We start from the raw sequence: 21,282 nt of genomic DNA, 5'->3' as shown, positions 1-21,282 counted from the left end.
TTTCTTTCTTTCCTTCTTTTTTCTGCCTTTCCTTTCTTCATCTGAATACAGTGGATCTTGATATACTCTGTTCTAATATCATCATTTGGGTCTGGATATTGTTGAATATTTAATTCTGGTTATTTCATATTTTGAGCGGTTTTAAATGTACCTCTCTATTAACCTTACTTGTATGTGTTCAGTATCTGTCCATTACTGTATAATAAATAAACATTTCATAGTTTTTGAACTACATTAGACATGACATCCAAGAAATGCAGAAGTGAGTGAGTAAGTATGTAATATAATGAGAGCATGTGTTCTTCTAAGAATGAAGAATGTTCTGTCACCTGTTTGTTGATGGCTGTGTGTGTTACATTTGCATTGTGTGTGTGTTACAGAGTGATATAGCGTACAGTTTGAAGCTCTGTTAAAGAACAGAAGTCAGTCTGTGCACTTCCAGCACTTCAGTACTACAGTTAGATTCATGTATAATAGATTAAGTTATGTCTTATAGTAAATCTGCTGTTAGATTTATATTTAGCCCAAAGTTGACCTGAGATAACCTGAGCAACACTCACTTATTTAGCCCCCATCTCACCCCTGGTCAGAGTGACACACTTACCCAGTCACTGGTCTGAGTGGATTAGCAGGCTGCTCCGTGTGTGTCAGTATACAGTCGTGCTCAATATTCTACACACACTCATCATGTACATCATGTATGAATGATGTGGCAGTTTGTACAATTTGGAGGCTGGAGGGTGGTTCTGAAATAAATTATACAAATCATAACTTTTGGTCATTCTGGCCATAAACACTTTCGCCCATGTCCATGTGATCAGCTGTAATTTTTAACAGAGCTTCTTTCTTGGACAGCAGATTCTCAGTTAATGGAAAGTGAAACTCCATTTACTGTAGAGGAAGCCTCTGACTTAATTCTTGGGTTGTTCCTGATGATTCAAACTAGTTTTCTCAGCTTACTTTTACTGTGGGTCACTGTTTAGAGTTTTGGTCTTCACCCAGACCTTGCCAGAGTGGCTCCACCTCCCAATAACATCTACTTTGTTGATTGTGTTAACTTAGTTTCAACTGATGAGTTAAAATCTATTTACCACATACAGTACAGAGGTGTCAAAGAGGGCCAAAGAGTCTAAAAGCGGAGAGAGTGCTCAGTTGAAGCGCAGAAAAACGGGCCAAAGAGTCTAAAAGCGGAGAGGGTGCTCAGTTGTAGCACAGAAAAACGGGCCAAAGAGTCTAAAACCGGCGAGAATGTGCGCAGTTGTAGCACAGAAAAACGGGCCAAAGAGTCTAAAACCGGCGAGAATGTGCGCAGTTGTAGCACAGAAAAAGGACAAAATAGTCTAAAAGTTGCCGTAATTAAGGAGTTTAATATTAAGAGACACCATAAAAGGAAACATCAATTTGAAAAATCTTAGTTTACACAACACTGTCAAAGATAGTAAGTCAAGTAAAATGGTGTGTAAATGAAAGTAATCAGGAAAATGTATTATTTAAAGAGGTATATTTCATTATTTGTTTTATTACAGAGTCTGTGGCCCGTGACTTCAAATATATTTCTCCTTCTGGCCCCCAACAAAAAAAGTTTGGACACCCCTGCAGTAGTAGCACTCTGTGTAGTTCTCCAGTTTCTGACAGGCTGCTGGAGTTTTTAAACCCCTTAGTGGCACTGCTGCTCTGAATAGTTGACCAGCTAGGTAGGATCCTATTCTATTGACAGTACTTCTCTGCAGAGACAAGTGTTTGGCTGTAGCTGTGTGTTTGGGTGTGTAACATACGAGTATTTCACACAGAAAAAAAAATCAGGAAGCAGGGTTTGTGTGTTTTTTCCCTTTGTAAACATTTAGTCTGGTTAATGTATTTTTTGCACTATAAGGCACACCTAAAATCCTTTAATTTTCCCAAAAAACAACAGTGTGCCTTTTAATTTGGTGCGCTTTATGAATTTTACCTGTCAGGTTGTAAGGAGCAATAAAAAGACACTCTGCTGAAGTACAGCATAATACAGGAGTTTCTGTATGACTAAGGCTGAGGCTGCAGCGGTATTAGCATTAGCCGCTAAATGCTAGCTCTTTTGCCATTCAGAAGTGAGTAATATTGGCCTGTAAACTGCTGCTAACCCTGGCTAGCACCGTTGGAGCAGCATTAGCATTAGCTGCTAACTTTGCTAAGCGCTAGCTCTTTTGCTGTTCAGAGGTGAGTATTATTGAATTGTAGTCTGTGTGTTTACCATGTTAAAACAAGCTATGTGGGACGAATCGCTAGCTTATATCACCCTGGCTTACCAGAACACCCAGGGTTCCTCAGTGTTGGGCGGCATTAGTCGCTAACTGTGGCTAGCTCTAGGACCCAGCGGCAAGACCTGCTGAATTAGAAAGAAAATATCACAACACCCTTGTTCCATACTAGTGTCGCATAATGCGCACTATAATCCAGTGCGCCTTATGTATAAAAATAGACCAGAAAATAGACGTTTATTGATAGTGTGCCTTGTAATGCGAATTTCAGTTTTAGTTTCATAGTGCAGTTTATTGAGCAGATAAAGAACTTTCCTACATGTCCTACATTTCCATCATCACCTACGCAGGTTTGTAGAACGTTATCAGTTTGACGTGATGCCTTTTAGGTGATACATTTGTCCTCCATGACAGAATTTAAATGTCACGCAGCAGAATCAATGTAACAGATTTTTCTCTAGTACTTTTTATTTCTGTTGAAAGCAACAACAGTGTATAATCTACAGTTACAGTAGATACAGGAGTCACAAGCATAATCTGTTGTGTCCATATTGCTGCACGACTGATTTTGGCACAATACCATTTTTTTCTTCTTCTGTTGATAAATTGGTGACGATAGCCTGCGTCAACTTCCTGTAATTTTTTTTCAGAAAGTCCGAACCACCTAGATAAGAGCTTTTACACTGCAAAAATAAAACTGTGGTTTGCTGCAGCCTTACTGAGGCTAAATGTATTCATTAGAATGGGTATTCTCAAAACATACGTACACATGTATATATGCACACATATGTATGTTCATATATTTTGTGGTTCTGGGGTCCGTACCCCACTGTAGTTGTTTACCAGTCCTTTATATAACACCCCTCCTGTCCCTTCTCCCTCTGAGCTGTTCCCTCGGTCACCATGGCGTCACACAGCCGTAGCCTCCCCTTTCATCTCCCTCTGATTATTATTGGATGGTGGCCATGCTTTGTTTGAGTATGGTTGCCACGGCGGTGAGGCTTTGCCAGAATACAACTGGATCAGGGGGCGGGGTTAAGAAAAGGGAATAACAGTGTGGGGGGGGGGGGGGGGGGGTATGAAGTGTGTTTTTAATTCAGGACTGAAGTGTGTTTTTGGGACGCAGTCAGGCAGTGGAGTTGTAGAGGTGCCACAGAGACAGTATGAATTGTTTTTTTGGTGTGTGTGTGTGTGTGTGTGTGTGTGTGAGGTTTTCAAAGTTTTTTAGTTTCCAGTGTCTGTGATGCTAAATAGATCTCTATTCATTATATAATGCGTTGTTGCTTAACACTGTCTCTCCTGTCCCTCTGATTAAAAAGGGAGGACTATCTCCTGAAGGTGTGTTTGTGTGTGAGTGTGTGTGGTGTTCAGTCAACATGAACAAATGTTAATTTTTCCTTCTGTCATAAACTTACCTCAAGCCAAAGCTGAATTAACTTATACAATAATATACAATATACAATGTATATAATAATTAAATCTACTTAAAAAATATAGTTTTTTTTTCTTATAGAGCAATTATGTTAAATGTATTGAATACTATTATTTTGCACTTGAAACAAACTTGTTTGAGAATCTTCCATACCTTTGCATACAGCTGTTTAGAGCTGCGTCTGTCTGTTTAGGATCTGAAGCTTGTTCTGGCCAGTCACAGATATCTTTGCCAATGTTGCGTAATGGAATTAAAATGAAAATGGAATTATTACCTGAATGTGAAGCTGCTTCCTTCTCTCATAAAGGTACTGGCTTAGTAGAGGTTGGCGATATGTCCCTAATTTTTTTTTTTTTTGCACTAACAATATTTTTCTTTAGTAATTTCAACAACATACCACTGCCACAAAAAACTACTTTAAAGTTTAATTTAGTGTAAATATAACAGTTTTAAAATTTTATTAGAAACAAAAAAAAAACTATTTTTTTTGTCTATTTTGTAAACAACAATACTATAACAAGACTTTATATATAGTAATAATGTAACAATTTATGGTGTAACATAAAAAATAGTGTAATTAAACAAAATTATGTACCACAGTATTTAAGTGTGGAATATTTAGTGCATGCATATGAACTGCAAATATAAACATTTCTAATAAAATACCTTTAAATGTTTCAAAGTAAAAATAGCAAAACAAAGATCAATATCTTGTACACTAATATTAAAAGACCTACACCGATATGCAGTTACATTTTATGTTATGTTATGTTTTTAGTTTGAAAATCTGCATGTATGTATAGTACCAGTCAAATATAGGACACACCTTCTCATTTAATGTTTTTTTTGTTTCCTATATTGTAAATGAATACTGAAGTCACCCAAACTATGAAGGAACACATAAAGAATCATGTAGTAGCTTAAAAGTATTAAATACTTATCTGGGGAGCTGTTAACTTGTGGTTTCTGAGGCAGGTAACACTTGATGAACTTATCCTGTGCAACAGGGGGAACTTTTGCTCTTTCTTTACTGGGGCTGTCCTGATGAGTGCGAGTTTCATCATTATAAGTAATTTTGTCTTTACTTAGTTAAGCAGTTCTTGCCATATTATAGATTAGAACATTATTTCAATAGGGTTATTCACTGTATACAAACTCTACCTCTTTACAACTTTACAACTGATGCTCTCAAACACATTAAGAGACAAGAAATTAAAGTAATTAACTCCTGACGAGTTCAGCACAGCTGTTAACTGAAAGCCAGGATTCCAGGTGACTCTACCTCAGAAAGCTGACTGAGAAAATCCAGCCAAGATGTGTGAAGCTGTCTAATCTAAGCAAGAGGTGCTACTTTTAAGAATCTAAAATATTAATAATATTCATTTTAACACTGTTTTGTCTACAAATTAATGTTTTATTAATTAATTTTGTCTTTAAATTAATGTTATTTTTAAATCATTTTATCCCTTATCCTGTCATCAGGTTTAGTGATTTTTAGATTTTTTTTATATAGAAATAGAAAAAATGTCTTATTATGTAACTGTTCAGAGCAACAGTTGTCCTTCGGAGTTGACCTGTGGCCTATTTTTTATTTTTTATTCTTTTTTTTACAGCCAATTATGCTGGTAATTTATTCGCGGCAATAAAAAAAAATCCACCAAACGCTTTGATGACTTAATGTGAGGGAGGATTTTGTTATATAATATTTGTTATAGTATAAAAGCCATACCTGCAGGGCAGGATATCGCTGCTTTATCGTGGCTTTATAGAGTGTACTGAGGAGTTTGATGCTCACTGTCCATCTCAAAACAGCAGAAGGGGGAGAGAGATGGAAAGGGAATAGTGGAAGGGGAGAGGTGGAGGAATGGTAGAGAATGGACAGATGGTGGAAAGTGAGTCAGAAAGGTGGAGAATTGAGAGAGAGAGAGAAATAGATAGAGAGGGGTAGAGGAGGAGAGATTGGGTCAGCGGCGTGTTTAAGCGTAAATGGCTGGTTGCATAAGGGTCACGTCTTCATGCTGAGGCTGAAAGATATTTCTGGATCTGAAGGAAGGAGGGGGAGAAGGAGGAGAGAGCAGTAAAGGAAAGAGGAAGAAGTGGGGGGTCATTTTCACCCATCTCGCCCCATTTTTAGCCAGTAACTGTGTGTACGTGTGTGTGTGTGTGTGTGTGTGTGTGTGTGTGCTTCAATTTCTGGAATCGTTACGCAACGATACGACTGTATTTTTATTTTTTATTTTTGTTGGCTGGAGAGGTGATATTACAGGTGGATGGATGAATAATAGAATCTAACTTGTCTGTATTCATTTCCCCCTTGTTTTCCCTTCTCAGAAAGGCAAGGCAGAGACTAGGTAAATGTGTACAGTGCATCACAAAAGTCTTTTTATTGGACAACACTGACAAAATGACACTTTAACACAGTGAAAAGTCGTCTGTGTGCAGCTTATATAACAGTGTATATTTAATCTTCCCTCAAAATAACTCAATATACAGCCACTAAATGTCCAAATTGAGCACTGCTTGTCATTTTCCCTCCAAAATGTCATGTGACTCGTTAGTGATCCTAGGTTTCAGGTGTGCATAAAGAAGCAAGTGAGTTCAATTTTGTAGTACAGCTCTCTCGCACTCTCTCATACTGGTCACTGAAACTTCCAACATGGCACCTCATGGCAAAGAACTCTCTAAGGATCTTAAAAGACGAATTGTTGCGCTACATGAGCTGCAGCACAGTGGCCAAGATCATCCTTCATTTTAAAAGAGCAGGGTCCACTCAGAACAGACCTCGCGTTGTTCGTCCAAAGAAGCTGAGTGCACATGAAGCTCAGCGCCACATCCAAATGCTGTCTTTTAAAGATAGGTGCAAGAGTGCTGTCAGCATTGCTGCAGAGATTGAAGAGGGGGGGAGGGGGGGTCAGCCTGTCAGTGCTCAGAGCATACCGCGCACACTACATCCAATTGGTCTGCATGGCTGTCACCCCAGAAGGGAGCCTCTTCTGAAGTCTGCACACAAGAAAGCCCACAAAAAGTTTGCTGAAGACATGTCAACAAAGGAGATGTCCTTAGTATTATTAATAAGTAAAAAAAATACTTTGGTTTAAGCTTTTTAAAGTTTTCTTGGCTTCTGGCTTGACTGCTGTATTTTTCACAGACTAAAGAGCCGTTGGGTTTGTCTGTCATGTTGTACTCTGTGGACTCTGCATTGCCTTGGGTTGTTTAAACCAGCCTTAACTTGCATCACTGTCTGTTCAGAGTATATAAGACAATTTTGGGACATGTCACACCCCTGCACAGAACTAAATATCTTCATTTTATAACAAATAGAACAATACAAATGGTCCAGTATTCCACAGGATGGATTTTCATTAGGCAAATGTACATAAAAGTATACCCAATGAATAAGCCTATACACAATCCTCTTTACTGTACATAATGCACCTCTCTCTCTCTATTTCTCCCTTTCTCTCTCTCTCTCTCTCTCTCTCTCTCTCTCTCTCTCTCACAGACAAACACAGAGGACTAGACTAGAAAGTCATGTCAGAGAGAGTAGGGCAGTCATTAACAGATTGCCTCAGAAGGGCGGTTTATGTAATTTGTTTTCAGACTTGTGGATCATCAACCCCCGTGCATTATATAAATAATTCATCTTCCCACTCTGTGTTTTCGTGTGTGTGTGTGTGTGTTTTCGTGTGTGTGTGTGTGTGTGTGTGTGTGCACACGTCTGTGAGTGGTGAACCTGATGTTCAGATAAAACAGCTTTTAATATGTTGAGAACAGAAAGGATAGGGGTGAAGACAGTGTGAGAGATGAGATTAGAGAGGAATGAAGGAAAGATAGATGGAATAAGTGCAATTAAACGGGAGATCAATTTGGGTTTTGCCCCATTTTGTTCAAATACAGTGTTTGGATTTATTAGTGGTGCGGGTTTTGTGTGTGTCTTGCCTCTGAGTGTGTGTGTGTGTGTGTGTGTGTGTGTGTGTGTGCGCGCGAGTGTGTTTGGCCACACAACTGTGTGTTGGTCAGTTTCATAAGCACTGGATATTTATGAGTGCTTACATAACATGCTGATTGGGTTCATTGTGTACTGCGGAGGCCAGATCTATGTCTAGAAGACACTGTGCACTGATGCTCTGCCAGTCTTCTAAAATCTGCTCTTACATTCTTGCACATTCTCTGTGTGTACAGACACTATTATCCTGCCTGTTCACTGTATTGTAATTTCTTTGAAATGTTGGGCCTAGCAATAATATGACAGCTGCACTTTTTGGTTCTTAATTAAAGCATGAATTTTAAACTTTATATGGTGACAAATGTGCCTCTTATAGTCTAGACTTAAAATCACTTAATTCTAACATCTTCAGAACTGCAGCTTTACAGGAGAATAGAAAAAACTTTTAAATGTTTTAACCCTTGTGTGGTGTTCTGGTCTGTGGGACCCGTTTTCATTTTTCATCAAATGATACTAAAAAATATTTTTTCTAACTCAAACTCATTGGCATTGGCTCATTTTTTGTGAAAAACATATATCAAAACACATTTTCGATAAACACACACTGTACACCCCAACCCCCCTCCCACACACATTTATATTACATACAGTATGTTTGGCCAAGGGCTAATAAACATCGCTTCATTTGTAAATTTGAAACTAAACAAATTTTCTACTCATATCTTGAGTTTAATTCATTTTCTTTTACATTTTATTAAAAAACTAATAAAAAAAGTAGCACTTTTTGAAAGAAATGTAAGAAAACATAAGAAAGGTAAAGGGCAAATATTAACCATGTAAGCTGTTTATATTGCTTGCAATTTAGGTGAAGCAAGCATGTGTAAAGCATTTTAATGTAGAATTGCTTAATTTTGCTGAATTAAATACAAGTAACAAAGTAAACGAGTAACAAAAATATGAACACCACACAAGGGTTAAATAAAAGTAAGTATGAAAAGATGATCAAATTGAAGAACAACTGCCAAATTTAACTTATATAAAAAAGTGAAAAAGGCATGACAAAGCATGCATTTATCGGGCTGGAATTGTGAAAGAGTGATTCAGGGAGCATGAGATCATCATTTTCACACATGGATTGTTCACCACAGAGTCCAGACCTTTACCTCGTTTAAGAGAGGCTTTGTGCAGTGGTCAGACTCTACCATCATGAATGCAAGATTTTGGTGACCAATTAATGCAACACTGGATTGAAAAGAAACTTGTGACATTGCAGAAGTGTCGCAATCAAAACTAAAGGTGGTCCAACTAAAAATTTTAAAGTGTATGACCATTTTTTTGGTGGCAAATTTTTTTTTTATCTTTTTTTGGCAAGGCAGTGTAATATAAGAGTATCAATAAACACTAAAAGTCAAAATTTTCTGGACAAGCTGAGAAAAACAGAATCGTTACTAGAAGATAAAAAAAAAGCATGTGGACTTGGATGGTAGAAGATGAGATTATTACTATTGCAGGACTTTACACAAATTTGATTCAGGTTATTGCGAGTGTTAGCATAATCTTAAGCCCTCACTACCAATGATAGAGTATCATGATGGTTTTGAATCCATTATTTTAGGATAAAATACTTTAAATAGTATTGCTTTATTGCTAAGTTGTTGTGTCTTTTGTTTTTGTGGGCTGTAAAAAAACTATGTCGCATTAAAGAGAGAATGTAGTCTGCATCAAGCCTATGACTTAACCTATTAACCTATCATGTCAAAGAGCAGAACCTACCCTATGTAGTCAGCATAGTGAAATCAACATGTTACTAAAAATCAGCGAAATATTCAGCTCTAAAAAAGGGTTAGCATCACCAGTTAGCTGGTATCCATCTTCAGTAAGACCAGCTTTCAGTTAGCTTAGCTAGCATTGAGCCAGTAGCTACATTTCCAGTGTTTTGATGTCAATAACTAGATTAGAGTGTAGTAAGTATAGCCCAATCTAACCAGCACTGTGCAATCCATTTTCTTTTCAACACACAACAATTAATTCAGCTTGGTAAAGAGTTAGCATCCCCAGTTATTTATACCAAAAACAATAAAGGACATCCATTTTTTTTATTTTATTAGGACTATTTTGGCTTATTTCTTTTTTACTAAATAAACTTTTGATCATATGGTCGAATAATTGTTTTATTCTGTTAATATTGGCATTTTTACATTTAACATTTAAACAAGGCTGGTATATTTTATCATTACAAAGCAACACATATTAGATATTAATGTAAAAAAATATTATGTAGAGTGTAGTGAATATTTGAGACATATTTGAGAAGTCTAAGTCTAAATTTCTCTCTCTCTCTCTCACCTTAACCCTCCAGATCAGGGCCAGAGCGCTGCCTTTAGCTCTGAGAATGAGGCACAGGGCGGTGACTCTTCGGGATGGCCCTGCGCTCTCCCCTCTACCTCCCCCTCCGGCGAGACCCCTGGCCAGCCCTCCGCTCACCTCCCGTCCCGCCCGGACGCCCACAGCCGCGCCCTCGCCCTCAGCGCTACCAAGAAGAGGAGCTCCAAACCTGCTCACATGAGGAGGAACATCAGGTACATTTAGATAAACAAAAGAATTCACACCCTTCATGGAGGTTATGTAACTTGGATTTCTCGTTAATCTGTTTCTTAAAGCAGCACTAGGTAGGATTTCCTTGATTTTTGATCTTTTTAAAGAAGTAAAATTACAGCTTGAAACTCATTGCAGCGCTGCATTGAGGTGTAACAGGAGGAATGGCGGTGCTCTCGTGTCTGTGCCGGAGCTCCTCTGAGCTCAAACCAGAATCTGTAAGTTTTCCAAAGCGGCCGCGTCCAACGCTCGTGAGAACTGCGACCTGCTTTCCGGCCTTTAGTTCTAACAGTTCTACAAGGACTACTGGTTCATTCTTTAGAAACGAACATACTGACACTCTGGCAGAAGCTGGAAAGAGACCGAATATGTCTGTGAAAGCCAGAAAACAAGAAAGAGAAACTAATCTGCCTGACACATTTATTACACTCTAGAACTGTAGGGGGAGCCCACGAGCACAAAATCTCAATCCTACCTAGTGGAGATTTAAACTGTATTTATTCAATTATATGTTATTTTAATCCTTTCACCTTTTCACTTTTAAACATTGGATTTCATGACATGAATGATATTTAGGGTTTATAGGATCATAAAAAACCTGGAAAAGTCATTGAATTTGAACATAACAATTTTTCCAGTCCTGGATAAATTTAGGAAAAAATAAAAACACCCATAAAGTTTTGGAAAAGTCATAGAAATTAGATTTTTTTTGTTTATAGACTAAGCTGACTAATATAGACTAATATTTAATAATTTACTTTAAATTAGCCAGCTGGCTACATGGGTCCTGCCCTGACTGGAGTTTTAGCTGCACTATAACTGTATATTTACACAGAGAAAAAGGATAATTAAATGCTGTCTATATTAATTCAGACAAATATAAGGCATAGATGTGCAGAAGTGTTATTCAGCTAATAAAATGCGTGGTTGTTTTTTTTTAAAGTTCTTCACCTGTCAGACCAGATTTTTTTTCTTCACTGCTGAAACCTGAATCTCTCACACTGCACATGCTTACCTCCAGTTCTACTGTAGAATTGACAGACCATATTGCTCACAACATCTTCTCAGACATTTTCTTGTCCGTACACATGATTCTTTTGAGACGCTTTTCTACTTCTTGTTCGTTTTGCGTAGCAGTTCCGTATACAACAGTTGGACGTATTGTGTACGGATGTACAGTGCAAGAAGTCAGGTAGCATCAGAGCTGGATTCAAACAGGACTGGCAAACCAAGCAATTGCCAGATAACAACTGGTTTAAAGTCTGTGATGGTTAATACAGAAAGGACAACACTGTTATCAGAATCCCCCTCAAGATGGTGCTTACACTAGTTACTGATAGTAGCATATAACCAGACTGGAACATGTTCAGCAGTATCCATGCTCACCAGCTGTTCACTGTCTTTAACACTAGAATGAATAAACATATCCTTCATATTTGAAAATATTTGATTAACTGTACATGTCTTTACTCACCTTAAGTTTACTTAAAGCTCCACTAGGTAGGATGGAGATTTTGTGCTCGTGGGCTCCCCCTACAGTTGTAGAATGTAATAAATGTTTCAGGCAGACTAGCTTCTCTTTCTCGTTTTCTGGCTTTTACAGACATATTTGGTCTCTTTCCAGCTTCTGCCAGAGTGTCTGTATGTTTGTTTCTAAAGAATGAACCAGTAGTCCTTGTAGAACTGTTAGAACTAAAGGTCGGAAAGCAGGTCGCAGTTCTCGCGAGCGTTGGTCGCGGCCGCCTCGGAAAACTTACAGAGTCTGGTTTGAGCTCAGAGAAGCTCCGGCACAGACACGAGAGCACCGCTATTCCTCCTGTTACACCTCAATGCAGCGCTGCAGTGAGTTTCAAGCTGTAATTTTACTTCTTTAAAAAGATCAAAAATCAAGGAAATCCTACCTAGTGCTGCTTTAACTGAACTGAGTTTTATATGGTTATATTTGTAGACGCGTATTTTTTGTATACAGTTCCGTGCTCTATGCATTTTGTCTCAATCTTGGTTAAACAACAATACAACATTTTAGTAAAGATGTTGGTAATAAAATGGTGTGTTTTATACCATTGTTTTCCTATTTGAACTACACTCGATGTAGTGGGGTCCATTTGCTTGGGGACCCCAAATGCCTGGAAACTGCCCTAATTCTTGTTGTGACATTAAAACAAGTAGAAGAGTCACAAGTGCAGATTTTAACCTGTCAATGGTAAAATGGTAAATCGTTTTTTATGTAACTTACTGTGTCATTAATTATGTAATTGGGATATTATATTAAAACAATAGTTAAACCTGCGGAGGTTAAGAGGTTAATCTTCTGTCGGTGTTGGTGTTAAAGTGGAAGTCAGCTGGCTCACCAATTAGCCTGGATCAGAAAACAATAGACTTTTATTACCTAACCAAAACATGGAGTCTGACTGAAAGGAGCGTGAAGACTGTGGCTACTGTTTAATTTGTGTGTGTGTGTTTGTGTGTGTTTGTGTGTGTGTGTGTGTGTGTGTGTGTGTGTGTGTGTGTGTGTGTGTGTGTGTGTGAGAGAAATTAATGAGTCAGGTCCCAAAGCCCACACAGGCCAGTGTTTCTGACTGGCTGCCAAATAGGTTAGAAACTTTCTTACTCACCACCCCACTTCTCCCACCTTTTTCTCTCTCTCTCTCTCTCTTTCTCTCTCTTTCTGTCTGTCTGTTTATCTGTAGGAAACTGTTGAAGGAGCACCAGTTGGATGCAGTGACTAAAGCAGCTCAGCTGGAGGAGATCGAGAGAAGGAAGCGCCTGGAGCATCAGAGGAAAGACTTCACTGTAGAAGCTCTGCCTGACTACACGCACACAGCAGGTGACACATAGACACACTGTGTACACAATTTAAAACACCATGGACCAATAGAAAAACTACAAAACTTCTTTTGCATGAACATTTTTGCCATTTAAATTTACATCTCTTAAAAGGGAAGAACCTTCTCCTAAAGTTGCTCCTAAAGTATTTTTGCATGACTGCAGCAGCGTTATACAGAGAGTAAGCTAGAAGTTGCCACCCCCCACAGTTTTAATAACAACTAGTTTAACGTTAATATTCAGCCCCAATTTATTTGTATTTTTGTACGTCATAATTTTGCTTAAATCAGTCATATCTTAGTTTATTGTCATATCTATTATCAGCTTCCTTCCTTAGACATAGTTTTACATACTAGTATCACTTTAGACAGTAGTGACTGTTCAGTTCACTTCATGGTTTACTGTAAGTATGGTATATATAAGGGGTTAAAACAAAAAAAAAAACAATTAAGATAAGTAAGTAACTATATATTTGACAGAATAAGAGAAAAGAGTGAAAAGTACAGCTCTGGAAAAAAATAAGAGACCACTTAAAAATTATACATTTCTTTGATCTTACCAAATTAAAAACCTCTGGAATTCAAGAACTGCTTGAATTTTTGCACCAGGAGTAAAGGCATAAAGTTATCCAAAAGCAGTGTGTAAGACTGGTGGAGGAGAACATGCCAAAACAATCAAGGTTATTTTACCAAATATTGATTTCTAAACTCTTAAGACTTTTTGAAACTTTGTGAATTATTTGAGGTCTAAAACCTCTGCATCTTTTTTGTTATTCCAGCCATTTTTTGCATTTGATTTTCTGCAAATACATGCTCTAAATGACAATATTTTACAGGGAATTTGGTAAAAATGTTGTCCGTAGTGTATAGAATAAAACATGTTCATTTACCTTAAATATATACATATAAATAGCAAAATCAGAGAAACCAGAGCTCTATATGTAAATAACATACATTTCATGTGATTTTATATCAGTCCTCTTGGGCTGCAACTACCAATTATTTTGATAATCGATTATTTTTCGATTATTCAGTTAATCAAACTTTCTTTGTACTAATGTTGTAATTGTTTAATGAACATACAACCTACCCTTATGTTTTTAAAAGCTTATTTTGGAACTGTTGGTTACACTGCCATTTAAGGTGGAATTTAAGGTGGAAGGGAAATCTTGTGTTAATAAGGCTAACTTGTTAGCTAAACATGAGTAAGATACAAATGTAAAAAAAATTAGACACATCTTATTTAACTACTTTAGCAGGCTCTTGGAACAGAGAGACAGAAAAATTGAAGGAACTTTACTACAAATTTACAGTGAATCTCCTTCACCTGTAGCTACAACATGTATCCAGCTTAATGGTGCTTTACTGCCAAGGCTTTTCTAGCAACTGTGCTTCTGTGTATAATAATGTAGACCAGACCAATCGATTTTTAAATTAGTTGTCGACTATTTTAATAACTGATTTTAATCTATTTAATCAATTAGTTTTTGCAGCTCTTTTTACAGTTTTATTATGAAATATTGGAAATTATTGTCATATGCCATATTTAGTTAGCATACACTACTACCACATAATTCCTGAACCTGCATGATAATGAACTATGTTTTATATATTTTTATACTTTTCCAGCTAACGTGTGTGTGAGTGCAGCTCAGCGTGAGATTAAGCTCAGGGCAGTGTGTGTGGAGACGAGCACCAGCAGTACCACAGACAGCACTAAAGGAACCCTGCAGACAGCTGCTCCCAAGCAAGGTGACACACACACACACACACACACACACACACACTGCTTTAATACACATACACACAGGTACTTCAGGTTTGGTATGGGACTTTTTTGCATGAATATTTGTGAAAAACGCTTTCGGTTGGTAGATCTTAAAGAACAGGGTTCTTTCTGTGCAGTAGAGAGTCTTTCTGTCTCCCTACAACTTTCTGTCTTTCTCTTTTCTTTTCATACTTTCTTTCTCTCTATCTCTATTTCTTTTTCTCTCTCTCTTTCTTACTTTTTACCTTTCTCTCACGGTGTCTGCCTGTCTGCTTGTATCTCTCCATTTACCTATATCTCCCTGGATCTATTTATCTCTTTTTGTCCTATTGTATCCTTTTACCTTCTTTTTCTCTCATCTCTCTATCTCTCTCTTACTCTTTCTCCCTTTCTGTCCCTTTATTTGTCTTTCTCTGTCTTTTACGTTCAACATTTCTCTCTCTCTCGCTCACTCTTTTTCTCACTTGCCTTTTTTCTCTCTTTCTGCGGCTGCCTCTCTCTTTCTCTCTACATTTTATTTGTATCTCCTTGTATTTCTCTCTCCTCTCTTTATCTCTCTACTTCTTTCTATATCTCTCTCTCTCTCTCGCTCTCTCTCTCTTTTCTAAAAAGAAACGTAGCGCAGTCAGTTTCTTACTGGGAGACTTAAATCTGCACAATACCTCCTCTTATTTCTGCTCTTATCATATCTATTCACATAATGATGGTATATAAAATTAATAACTCAATTGTAAGGGGGACTGCTTGACTCTACCCTGTTATGGTTCTCTTGACTAGAAGTCTAGAACAAGACAACACTCACACTCAGTGATTTTTTTGTGTGTGTGCTCTCAGTAAATGGGATCAATATCAGTCACATTAATATTCAAGTCAGTTAACTTATATAAAGGGCTATTAGAACACACACACACACACACACACACACTAGGAGATTAAAGTTGGATGGAAATTGAGGTGCTATGGTGACTAAACTGAAGGGAGTATTGAACGTACTGTTCCCCACTGTTACAGACACACACACACTGTGTGGCATACTTGGCAAAATTAGACTTTAGATCTCTGTTAGTGTGTATTAGTTTGTATGTGTGTGTGTGTGTGTGTGTAAAACTGGGTCTGTGGAGCAGAGGTGTGTCTGCCCCTGGTTGTGTGCCAGCTTTCAGCACTGACATATCTGCCTAGGTTACATAAGACTCTACACACTGTTAAATCCAGCTTGTGTAAGCACCATTCAACCACTTACATAACACACACACACACACACACTTTTACACAAACACATTTATCTCTCTCGCCACTTCCTCCGCTCTATCTTAACAAATACATACTTGTGTAACGTATCATAGCCTGTGGATGATAATGATACCTGAATTGTGTGTACATATTCCTATTCTGCGTAAAGATTGGGATTTAAATTTGGTATAATTATAAACACAAACACACACACACACACACACACAGAAAAAAAAATCTGACTTTCTTTTTTTTCCTCATATTCACAAAACATTCACAGATACACTCTGTGTATTTCTCTTTCTTTGTCTATATGCGCATATGTGTAAATGTCACAGACCAAAGCTCAGGTGAGAACACCGCCTCGTACATCGTGCCCGAATCATCATCGACCAATGAGGACGCAGAGTCGACGGCCACTGGGGAGAGCAGCGGAGCACATGTTAACGACGCACTCAACCAACCAGACGCTCAGGGGCGTGTCCTCATCAACGTCAATCACCCAGCGGATGAAAGCGACCTCTACCTCTCCCCTCAGCTCGCCCGCGCCGTCAAACCCCACCAGGTGATCTATCAAGCTGTCAATCAAGCTGACAACGATCTGTCAGTCAGTCTGTCGACTCCATTAGACACCATCAGAAAGGCTTCAGTCTTCACACCTTCAGGAACCAATAAAAGCTGCTGTTTTAAAACATTGTCTAACGCTGTCATCTGAGATGCGTCTGAGAAGCTTTTCTTATGGTGTCTTTTATGGAATAAAAGAATAAATGTGAAAAGATGTCTAATCAGTTCATTTATGGTTTTCCTCTCACTTTTTCTCCCTCCTGTACTGTTTTTATGTCTTTTGCACATTTCTCTCTCTCTTTCTCTCTCTCTCTCTTTGTTTCTTTCTCTTTCTTAATCTGTCTCCCTCTAACTTTGTCTCTGCCATCCTTTCTCTCTCTCTCTATCGCATAATTTTCATGTCTTTTTCTCTCCCTCTAACTTTCTGTCTCTGCCACTTCTTTTCACCCTTTCTCTTTCTGTCTCTCTCTATTTTTCCCTTTTTCATTTCTTTCTGTATGCCTCCATCTTGAATCTTTCTATTTTTCTCACTTTCTTTATCTCTTTTTTTCTGTCTTGATCTCTCTGTATCTCTCACTTACATTTTTCTGTTTCTTTTATTTATCTTTCTCTGCCTATACATTTCACCATCTCTCTCTGTGTCTGCCTCTAACTTTTATCTCTTTATTTTTCTCTCTTCAATTACCAATATCTCCTGGTAACTCTCTCTTTTTCTCGCTCTTGCTTTATCACTTTTTTCCCTTTTTCTCGCTTTATCTCTCTATATCTCACTCTTACTCTTTCTCTGTTTCTGTGTCTCCCATTATTTGTCTTTTTCTGTCTCTACCTTTAACCAATTCTCTCTATCTCTATCTCTCTCTTTCTCAACCTTTACTTTCTTTATCTGTCTGCCCCTATCTTGTATCTCTCTATTTCTTTTTTCATTTACCTGTATCCACCTGTATCTCTCTTCTTTCTCACTTTTGCTTTATCTCCTTTTTCCTCTTTTTCTTTATTCATCTCGTTTTTCTCTATTTTTCTCCCTTCATTTACTCGTATCTCCTTGTAACTCTCCTTTTCTTGCTCTTTCTTCTCTTTTCATACCTCTATGTCTCTTACTTGTTCTTTATCTCTTTCTGTGTCTCCTGTTATTTGTCTTTCTCTGTCTCTACCTTTCACCATTTCTGTCTCTCTTTTTCTCTCTTTTTCTCTCTTTTTCTCATTCGCTTTTTCTATCTCTCTTTGGCTGCTTCTCTTTCTCTCTCTCTTTTTCTCTTTCTTTTTCGCTGTATCTCGTGCTGCCTCTCCCTCTTTTTCTCTCTCTCTGTATCTCTCTCTCTCTCTCTCTCTCAGATTGGTGGTATTCGGTTTCTGTATGATAATCTGGTGGAGTCTATGGAGCGGTTTAAGAGCAGCTCTGGTCTGGGCTGTATCCTGGCTCACAGCATGGGCCTGGGTAAAACTCTACAGGTCATCTCCTTCATCGACATCCTCCTGCGCCACACCGGAGCGCACAGCGTGCTCGCCATCGTCCCTGTGAGTGTGTGTTTGTGTGTACATGTTTGTGTTTGTGTGTGTGTGCGTGTGTGTGCCAGCGGGTCTATTTGATCGTGTGTGTTCATGTAGCATTTTACATAATCGCATAAACATATGCATGGCCTGACCTCTGTCCATCTCTCACCCTCTCCCTTTTTCATTTCCTTTCTTTCTCCTTCTTTCTTTCTGTCACTCTGTCGTTCCTCTTTTGGCTGTTTTTCCCCTTTCTCCCTCTCTCCCTTATTCTTGCTTCCCATTGGTCGGTGCAGGTGAATACGCTGCAGAACTGGTTGGCTGAGTTTAACCTGTGGCTCCCGCCCCCTGAAGCCCTGCCCCCCAAAACTGACCCTGCCTACATTTTGCCTCGCACTTTTAAGGTGCACATCCTCAATGACGAGCACAAGTGAGTAAAAATAATGTTCCCCAAACACACACACACACACACACACACACACACACATACTGTACAGACATGGACAAAGCAATATACATATACGTGGATTATTGTGCTTATTATAAATAGATTAGTTTGGATGGTTTTGTGTACAATAATTAAATATATACCAGAGTTGATTGTCCGATCTTATTACTCATTGAACAGGAGAGACTCTTATTTTTATGTACCATATTTCTTTTCACTGGATTATAAGGCGCACTATGCAACACTAGTAAGGAACAGGGGTGTTTCCATGTCTTCCTTCTAATTCATCAGATCTTGCAACTGGGTGTTGGTGGGGGCTAACTAAGCTAAGTAAACAAAACTGTAATCCTTAAAAAAACATTTTGTTAATCTGCACAAATGTCTCTTCTGAAAACTGTTTATTTGGGTGAGTAAAGCGCTTCCATTCATATACAGTAAGCGTAGATTTCCAGATTTACACTAAGGCTGGGTGCAGCAGCATGATAGCTTTAAAAAGATAGCACTTAGTGCTGTTAGCAACTAATGCTAATACTGCTCCAGCAGTGCTACTGCTCATTACAATCTGACTGGTAAAACTCATACATATGGTGCACCGGATTCTAAAGTGATTTTAAAGGCGATTTTTGGAAAAAATGTAGGATTTTAAGTGTGCCTTATAGTGCAAAAAATACAGTTATGTTTTGTGCTGATTATGATGTATTCCTCCTGTAACCATCATTGAACATTTGTGAGACTTTTGATATATTAGCCTATTTGTTGGTTCCACCAGGATGAGACTTATTAAAACAATTAACCCCTTAACTACAGGCTTATTATTCAATTTCTATTAAAATTGTTATAGCAAACTATGTTAATATGAAAGTGGGCATTAAGAGTGTACTACTGCTACTTGGTTATCATACACTGCATGAACAACAGTATTGGAACACCTGCTTATACACTGTGTCTTCCAAAGGTATTTAAAAGTGTCCAGGGAAGGCTGTCTACTATGTGCCCTTAAGTCAAACAGCATTTGTATCATACTTGAGGTATGGTACCATTTGTACCATTAAGAGCTATGGATGGCATGTCCCTCGTTGGACCATTTTCAGTGTTACACACTATGGCTAACCAGAAGCCACTTTCAAGCCTCCAATCCAGTCATACGGTCCCTGTCAGAGTCACCTTTCTGTTTCTCGTAAATCTAACATGTCGACTATTAGAATTGTCTATCATGCATCCCAGACACTGACCGTGAAAATCATATTAACACCTCCAACTTATTATACTCTCAGACGTTGAGCCAACGCACCGCGCACAGTGGCCACGGAGGGCCGCGCGGTTGCCTACCCAGGCGGGCTCGGTAGTCCATTCGGTCGGGTCAAAATAATAAAAGAGATACCCCCCCTGGAACCGTCTCTGGAAGTTTTGGTTTTTCCTCCGTACCGCCTGGGGGGCGGGGGGCGGGACGGAGGCCGACCTGGGGAGCTTCATGGTCGGGTAGGATCGGGTCCGTGTTATTAGTGTCCAAAAATCCGCTTTGGAACTATTAATGGGGCTTTATTTAAGCTCTGCCATGCTTAGAAATGAATGGAGAATCATCTCCAGTGCTTGGACCCCTATAGATTGCCACTCTCCTCAACAGTCCGACGGCACCCCTTTGAAAAACCCCCCGACGAAAAATCCTCCAGAGCGCGGGCGAACTCGCTCCGAGGCCGACCGGAGTGCACCTTCGTCGGGCAAGGGAGTCGGGCGAAGGGGGTCAGAAATCCTGGAGCTCGCCACCCTCACTAGTTTTTGGCGTGAAATGGTAGACCAAAAGTGGGGACTTAGAAAAATTTCGCACTTTTTCAGATTAACACCTGTTACCGCAGGCTTAATTCACATGGACTAATTAAGCTAATTGCATTGTAAATTCAGCTGTGCAGTGAAGCTGAGTATATCTAGGCAACTGCAGCTGCCAAGTATTAAACCATTAACCCCTCGACTGCAGGCTTATTATTCAGTTATTAGTCTTAAACCTTATTATACAGTCCCTATCCAAATTACTCAGTCAAATGACCAAGAAATTAATAGGAAAGTGATGTGATTATGGACGTGAGGCTTTGAAGTGTGGGCCTCGCAGACAGACCATTTCATTATAACTCCTTTCACAATCAATACTTTTTGTAACAGTATTGAGACATTTGCTCATTCACTTTTCTTTCTAAATCAAAGTTGTTCAAAGTTTTTTCTCCTGTTGTTGGAGTAACAGTCTCTGTTGTCTAGGGTCTAGACCAGGGGTGTCAGGTATTTTAGAAACAGAATGAAAGTTGGCCCGCTGTTAAGCAGGTTTTTATAATGTGAGATTCAAAGTTTGAACGCTAGGTGACAAAAAAAATGGGCCAAAGAGACTAAAAGCGGAGAGAGTGCGCATTTCTAGCGCAGAAAAACGGGCCAAAGAGTCTAAAAGCGGAGAGAGTGCGCATTTCTAGCGCAGAAAAACGGGCCAAAGAGTCTAAAAGCGGAGATATTTAGTTGCATTAGCCAATTAGAGTAAGAGTAAGTTGGATCTTAGGGTGCCAAGTGGTGTCCAGCAATCTAAAGCACTGCCACTATAATCGGGAGATTGCTGGTTCGAATCCCGGTCATGCAGCTTGCCATCAGATGCCAGGGCCCTGAGAGAGCACAATTGACCTTGCCCTCCAGTGCTACAGAGGCGAGAGACCTACTGGGCGTGTTGTTTTAAACAGGCACGACTTTTGGGACACAGCCATCTTTACCGCCTACACTC

General features: G+C 38.8%; 1 protein-coding gene across 2 annotated transcripts in view; it reads left to right on the top strand.

The window, feature by feature from the left end:
- The window catches only part of LOC125806215 (helicase ARIP4-like), a 57,003-nt gene that overhangs the window by 16,691 nt on the left and 19,030 nt on the right, over window positions 1–21,282 (top strand). For both annotated transcript variants that reach the window (XM_049486207.1, XM_049486206.1), the window contains exons 2-7: window positions 9,972–10,191; window positions 12,898–13,034; window positions 14,662–14,784; window positions 16,369–16,595; window positions 17,927–18,109; window positions 18,379–18,512. In XM_049486207.1, coding sequence (XP_049342164.1) covers window positions 9,972–10,191; window positions 12,898–13,034; window positions 14,662–14,784; window positions 16,369–16,595; window positions 17,927–18,109; window positions 18,379–18,512 — 1,024 coding nt within the window. The remainder of the gene's footprint in view (window positions 1–9,971; window positions 10,192–12,897; window positions 13,035–14,661; window positions 14,785–16,368; window positions 16,596–17,926; window positions 18,110–18,378; window positions 18,513–21,282) is intronic.

The sequence above is a fragment of the Astyanax mexicanus genome, chromosome 12 (genome assembly GCF_023375975.1).
Source record: "Astyanax mexicanus isolate ESR-SI-001 chromosome 12, AstMex3_surface, whole genome shotgun sequence".
NCBI lineage: Eukaryota > Metazoa > Chordata > Actinopteri > Characiformes > Acestrorhamphidae > Astyanax > Astyanax mexicanus.
This window is presented reverse-complemented; position numbering and strand designations above follow the sequence as displayed.